This window comes from Electrophorus electricus, chromosome 21 (genome assembly GCF_041902795.1).
Source record: "Electrophorus electricus isolate QZ-2024a chromosome 21, ASM4190279v1, whole genome shotgun sequence".
Classification (NCBI taxonomy): Eukaryota; Metazoa; Chordata; class Actinopteri; order Gymnotiformes; family Gymnotidae; genus Electrophorus; species Electrophorus electricus.
In genome coordinates this window covers 2,707,501-2,715,000 of record NC_137517.1, presented here as the reverse complement: position 1 = coordinate 2,715,000, position 7,500 = coordinate 2,707,501, and the positions used below count along the sequence as shown (strand labels likewise).

The 7,500-nt window shown below is 50.3% G+C and overlaps 1 protein-coding gene across 3 annotated transcripts in view; it reads left to right on the top strand.

The window, feature by feature from the left end:
- col24a1 (collagen type XXIV alpha 1) overlaps nucleotides 1-7,500 on the top strand; it is a 94,767-nt gene that overhangs the window by 10,153 nt on the left and 77,114 nt on the right. For all 3 annotated transcript variants that reach the window (XR_014119071.1, XM_035521492.2, XM_035521491.2), the window contains exon 3: nucleotides 2,802-4,102. Coding sequence is in view for 2 of the 3 variants with exons in the window: in XM_035521492.2 (XP_035377385.2) it covers nucleotides 2,802-4,102 (1,301 nt within the window). In the remaining variant the exon portion in view is untranslated. The remainder of the gene's footprint in view (nucleotides 1-2,801; nucleotides 4,103-7,500) is intronic.

The following is a 7,500-nucleotide window of genomic DNA, read 5'->3' as shown; positions in this document are numbered from 1 at the left end:
GTTCCTGAAAACGTATTGGTTGTTCCATTCGACCTGTAACTGACGTTAAAGTCCTCGGGGTACCCGTGTGCGTTCCTGTCTGGGACCGAGGTTCAGATGCTTTGAAGTTTGAGTTGTGGTTGCTAAGGTTGAGGTTGCCAGGTTTTAAAAGTACTGTGACTTAACTCAGGCAGTGTGCAGGCCCCTTCTGGTTGAATGTACCAGCCTGTGTTACATCTAAACTGAGAGACACAGAAATAATCACAGACAAGGAAAAGGAGAGGACAGGACTGTAAACGCCTGTGGCAGTTTCCCTCGCAGACCTTGATCTTGTGGACTGGGTAAATCTTTACTCAAACCCCCCAGGCCCTGGGCGTTGATTGAGGTGACGATCCCTCCGGTGGGTCTGGGAGCTCAGCCCTCGGCGTGTGACCGCTCCGGACACAGCTGGAGTGTCTCCCCCCCTCCACAAAGCCTGTTCTGAAAGTCTTCTACAGCATGTCCCCAGCCCTGCTGGCTAACTGCAGACATGATGGGGGAGTTTGGCCAGGTCAGGGGTGTGTTGTAGTGAGTCTCGTAACTACAGGTGTGGGGGAGACGACTTTTCTTAGGAGGGGTTAAGAACCGACGGTGGAGAGCTTCACCAGAGGAACAGAGAGAGGCACGGGATGCTTTTTCCAGAAGTGTGTAAGCGAAGGCCGTGTTTCTCATCTGTCGCTGCCAAATCGTTAAAACAGTGTGACTTCTCCTTGAGAACAGGAAAGAACAGCGAGGACATGAACGGAGAGACAGGGTGAGAGACGCATCCACGGAAACCAGCGTGTCTGGATTTGTAATGAGAATGCCCCGCTCTGCTGCTGGATATCCAGCAGCCTTCCTCTGTTCATAAACACCACATTTCCTGTCTGTGTCCAGCACAGAACAAACCTTTCCACAACCATGCTGCCCATGCCTGGACCCGGACTTATCAGGCATTTCCAACTGATCTGGGGTCAGGTCTCCCCAGGATTATAATTCTATACAGTAGAGTCTAAATTCTTTAGTCTGATCCTAGGTCAGTATTTTTACTACAGTAAGGTTCTAAGTCTGGGTTCCAGCTCCTTAATCTGATTAGAGCATTTGCGATTATTGCAATATCACGTCACAGAAGGCCAAATTATGCAAATGAGCCCAGGGGATCATAAATATTAATGTTCACACAAACATCACACATTTCAGTCAGAATGATGCTGGCAGACCTTTACATCACATCAAGCGTTCATGAGTGTCTATTTTTGAATGAAAACCAAAACAAAGCATATTGCTATTGCGATAAGAATCATAGCAACATTATAGTCTGTTTTGTGCAGCCATAGCACTGATTTCAAAGTCATGGAGCATTTTCACACATGCCTGTTTGATTTCTGAACTTGTTTAGGAACCACTCCAAAAAGCACATGTAAAAATCTGAACCAATGCAGAACAGGCCAACTGTGACCTGAAAAAGATCTCTGTTTTCTGTACTCTGACAGAAAGGGTATTGCCTTCTGTTATCACATTCTTTGCAAGACTTCCAGAAATTCAATATGGAAAAACAAAGTAATACGATCTTGGTGCACAGGGTTGGGCTCTAGACACCAGAACTGGATCTAGAACCTGGGCCAGTACCTGGTCACGACTGTAACCCTGCGACCTCCGATTAGAGATATTTTATTTCTGTCATTACGGAATGCCAGTGTTTACCATTTAACTTTAGTTCAAGAGGTCATTCCATTTAAGGGGTCCATGCAGAGCTGCTTTGCTTAATGGGCATGGATGAAGCCCCAGTCTTTGAAGACCGTACACCGAGTGAGGCATCTGTTGAGATGTGCGGCGCGCAGGTTCACGATTGGCCTGTTCTCCGCCGCCTGCCCACCATGCCTCAGCCAATGGCGTGAACCTATCTCCGAAGTGCACTACTGCTGCCTGACACTACGCGGTTCTCCTTCAGCGTCACGCCGACCTTCACGAACCCATATGCCATATATACGTTTTTAAAAAGTTTTGTCACACACATTGTTCTACATTTGCTACAGACCTGTGAACATTGCTTGGTTGACTTCTGGTTATAGTATATTTAACTGTTAAATTAACGGACTGATAATGTTCACGTAGGTAGAGCAACGGTCTCCTCATCTGGCACTGGTTCTGTTTCTGTTCCTTAATTCTCTGTGGTTTTGGCATTGTTATCTAGGCTGGCTCTCGATCACGTAGGACCTGGAACGGTGCCATAACGTTCCCAGGCTGCCCTGCACATGAGGGACAGGACCAACTCCGCCGGTGCATGTAACCTTGCTCATTAGCAAGGTTACATGGAGCCTGATTCTGATACAGCTTCTGATACAATCAGCTCTGGAGCCTGATTCTGATACAGCTTGTTTGAGCAGGAGTTTCTGGGTCAGTTTAGTTTGTTAGCTGATAGCGTCTGGAGTCGAGAACCTCAGAGAAGCGCTCCCGCTCCGAGACGTTCCTGTTGAATCGGCCCTCGAAGTAACTCCCCCCACCCCCCATCAACCCTCCACATTTTTTCATCTGGACCACAGCTGTTGCATGCAAGGGCTTGTGGGTAAACCGTGATGTCAGCACCACACATACTGAAGCATACTGAAGGAAACTATAGCCAAAATGACAAGTGTTATTTATGCTACAGACGACTGAATTAATACTGAAGCCCTTTGGAGTAGCTGCAGTTATTTATTTCCCCCTTGTAAGTGTTTTAGAGCGCAAAGATCAAATACCTGCTTGACTTTTAAGTCTCTCTCACATTCTTTCTCTCTCTCTCTCTCTCTCTCTCTCTCTCTCAGGTGTAGATCTCATACTCCAGCTGGGCCTGTCTGGCCACAGAGACACCACCCGCTCCTCCTGGATCTCCTCCTCCTCCTCTGCCTCCAGCCCTCCTGTTCCCTCCATCTCGCCTCTCTCTGCCCTCCCCCCCGGGGCCGGCGTGACTCTGGGCCGTGACGCCCTCGTTGAGGCCCCTGCGGCGGGTCTCCTCCCCGCAGGCGTGGAGGAAGAGTTCTCCCTCGTCGTGAGCCTCCGCTCGCGGCCGTCCGGCCACGCCTTCGTGTTCAGCCTCCGGGACGGCGCCGAGCGCCTGCAGTTTGGCGTGCAGCTGCTGCCCGGCCGGGTGGCGGTGTACACGGGTGGCAGGGCATCCGTCTACTTCGCGTACGAGGCGCAGGATGGCTGCTGGCACTCCTTCGCCGTGGCGGTACGCCCGCGTTCCGTGTCCTTCCACGCCCGCTGCGGGACCCTGCGCTACAGCGAGGAGACGCTGAGCAGGCGCTGGGCAGCGGGGCCGGACGGGCGCGTGGCCGTGGGGAGGATGAGCCCCAGGGCGGCGCAGTTCGAGGGATCTCTGTGTCAGCTGGAGATCTACCCATCAGCGCAGGTCGCCGCGCACTACTGCGACTACCTTAAAAAGCACTGCAGACTGGCCGACACTTTCCGATCGCCCTCATCCCTATCCCTCTCAGCGCACCCCTCTCTCGGGTCCCCTGGGTCTACCCCAGTTGCCTCGCCTACCCCCTCGGAATCACACGCATCCCGGCCAGCTGCCCTCCCAGCCGAAGTTACAAGCCCCACGCTCAGGGAGCCTTTAGGGCAGCTTCGACCTACGAATGCTTCCTCTCGGGCTGTGCTGAGCAGCGGTGCCACTGAGCCTGCCAGTTCTCCTTCGATCTTCCCAAGCCCGGTGCACGTGCTGGATCTTCCCCCAAGGACTAGCACCAGAGGCCTTCCACGTGAGGGGGAGCCCCAGGGGGACGATGACACAGAGGGCCACCCGACAAGGCCCCGCGCCACTCGGGCCACCCCGGACCTGATTGCCTTACGCAGGCCGGACAGCCGGAGAGATCCCCCGAGCGACAGCATCCCGCCTCTGCCCAGCAACAGCCTGATGGAGACCCAGCTGAAGGTGAACGGCGCCACTTTGTACAGGCAACAGGATGAGCACGACCAGCAAGAGAGGCTGAAGGACAACCACGATTGGACTTACGACACAGGAGATACCGAGGCGTACGGATATGATTACGGGTTTGAGGAAGGAGAATATTTCTTCGACTATGATGGCTTCGATGGTCTGAAAGGGGACCCGGGCCCTTCGGTGAGTGTCTTCATCAGACTTCGTCAACTTGTGAGCTGCAGTTGTTTTTTTTGTGAAATCTCCGAACCATGTCGGAGCACGTTGGTTTGAATGAGAAATAAGCCAGTTTTCTAGCGCGCGAGAATTAAAGCTAGTTTATTGCTGTCGGAGGGTCTTTGCGATCGTCAGGTGCTTGGCTGTGTGAACTGCGAGGAGCGAGAATAGGAACGTTTTGGCAGCTGTAGGTGTTAATTGAAGAAGCAAAGCGTTCGTGTCTGCTCACTCTTCCTCTCAGCTCCTAGAGTAGCAGATGGCTAAAATGACATTTTCCTTCTGAACAAAGCGCCAGTGCCTTGTGCCCTGATATGAATGAGGAGGATTTATACTGCTGTCTAAATGTATATCGTTAAGGGCAGCGTAGTAACACGCTCGCACCGAGCACCGAGATTTAGTGAATGGAATCCATTTTCCTCTAAAATGGGTGTTGAATAATATTAATGAGAGGTATAATAATAAGGGAATCGCATTCCACAGAAATGTCAGCCCTCCGGGTGCAGTTTTAGCATCTCTGAACTGCTTCCATTAAATAGTGTAAATAGTAGTTTTACTAGTGTTGCAATAAACCATGTAAAAAACAGCATTTTAAAAGCACAGGAAATAGTTTCTTTTTCCTTTTAGTTCGAACATGCTATAAGTGTTCATAAGGCGCTTTATTATTTCCTAAGTAAGAAACAGAACAGCGCCGTAATCGTAATGCTGTGCTGGTCACCCTGAATATTTTCTGGTGCTACTGGACGGTTCGGTCCGTGGGTTATTTAAAGCAGGATTCCAAAGCAGACCGTTCTGCCGTGTGCTGTAATGCTAGATACATAACCGCTTAATCCCAAAGGCCTTGCACTAGGAACATGATGTTGCACTGGCAGAAAAATTAGAAATGGATATCCTCCAAAGATTTAGTTTCTTTCACATGATGTAGTGTTGAATATATTAAAAAATACTCATGTATTAAAGAATACTCAGTCCTGAGAGAACACTTATGTATTAAAGAATACTCAGTCCTGAGGTGAGACTTCTAACACTTATATTAATGGTTTCTGTGAGGGGATCTACTGGCTGGGATGTGAAGTATGGAGGTTTGTGCCAAACTGTATCCTAAATGTCAGCGGTCTGTCTGCTGTCTGTCTCTCTGCTCTGTGTGGTGCACTCCACCAGTGAGCTAGAGGGGAAGCACCTCCAACAACGGGTTATACATGCCACACAATTTTCCGTCTTTTATATCAACTTTTACACTGTGTTTGTGAAACACTAGTGCACTTCCAAGACGAGGTTTAAGGATCTAACAGTTCAGTAATTCGATTCCAAGGGGATATGAGAGATGTCTGTACTCCTTTACCCACTCACTCACTCACTCACTCACTCACTCACTATCTCACTCACTATCTCACTCACTCACTTACTCACTCACTATCTCACTCACTCACTATCTCACTCACTATCTCACTCACTCACTATCTCACTCACTATCTCACTCACTCACTCACTCACTCACTCACTATCTCACTCACTCACTCACTCACTCACTCACTCACTCACTCAATAACTCACTCACTCACTATCTCACCCACCCACCCACCCCCTCATTCACTCACTTACCCACTCACTCACTCACTATCTCACTCACTATCTCACCCACCCACCCACCCACTCATTCACTCACTTACTCACTCACTATCTCGCCCACCCACCCACCCACTCATTCACTCACTTACTCACTCACTATCTCACCCACCCACCCATCCACTCACCCACCCACTCACCCACCCATCTCACCCACCCACCCACCCACTCATTCACTCACTTACTCACTCACTATCTCGCCCACTCACCCACCCACTCACTCACTCACTCACTCACTCACTCAATAACTCACTCACTCACTATCTCACCCACCCACCCACCCCCTCATTCACTCACCCACTCACTCACTCACTCACTCACTCACTATCTCACCCACCCACCCACCCACTCATTCACTCACTTACTCACTCACTATCTCGCCCACCCACCCACCCACTCATTCACTCACTTACTCACTCACTATCTCACCCACCCACCCATCCACTCACCCACCCACTCACCCACCCATCTCACCCACCCACCCACCCACTCATTCACTCACTTACTCACTCACTATCTCGCCCACTCACCCACCCACTCACTCACTCACTCACTCACTCACTCACTATCTCACCCACCCACCCACCCCCTCATTCACTCACTTACTCACTCACTATCTCGCCCACCCACCCACCCACTCACCCACCCACTTACTCACTCACTATCTCACCCACCCACCCATCCACTCACCCACCCACTCACCCACCCACTCACTCACTCACTCATCTCACCCACCCACCCACCCACTCATTCACTCACTTACTCACTCACTATCTCGCCCACCCACCCACCCACTCACCCACCCACTCATTCACTCACTTACTCACTCACTATCTCACCCACCCACCCACCCACTCACCCACCCACTCATTCACTCACTTACTCACTCACTATCTCACCCACCCACCCACCCACTCACCCACCCACTCATTCACTCACTTACTCACTCACTATCTCACCCACCCACCCACCCACTCACCCACCCACTCATTCACTCACTTACTCACTCACTATCTCACCCACCCACCCACCCACTCACCCACCCACTCATTCACTCACTTACTCACTCACTATCTCGCCCACCCACCCACCCACTCATTCACTCACTTACTCACTCACTATCTCACCCACCCACCCACTCATTCACTCACCCACCCAACTCATTCACTCACTCACTCACTCACTCACTAACAAACAAAACACTTATTAACTACCAATTTGTTACATTACACTGACAAACTTGTCACTTGGACAAATGTTTGCCTTCTCTGCATCGTAAGCATCATTAAATCTCAGTTTCTAAGTTAGTTGAACAGCACTCACAGTGCTGTTTTTTCAGGCTGGCCTCGGTCATTGTGTGCAGTGACAGACTGGGATGTTAAAGCAGTAGTTTGACTGGTGGACTTTCTGGTCATTTTAAATTGGTGCGTGACATCCACGCGGTGTGTGGGGTCCTCATGCCTTTTCTCAAACTGCTGTTCAAAGACATTGATGATCATTTGCTCTCATCAGTAGTTACAAACAACAGAGAGAACTGCGCATAGTGACTCTCTCAGGAGGGTAATTAATCAGTTAAATCCCTCCACAAAACCATGATACATTTACATTTGTGTGTGTGTGTGTGTGTGTATGTGTGTGTGTGTGTGTGTGTATGTGTGTGTGTGTGTGTGTGTGTGTGTGTGTGTGTATGTGTGTGTGTGTGTGTGTGTGTGTGTGTGTGTGTGTGTGTGTGTGTGTGTGTG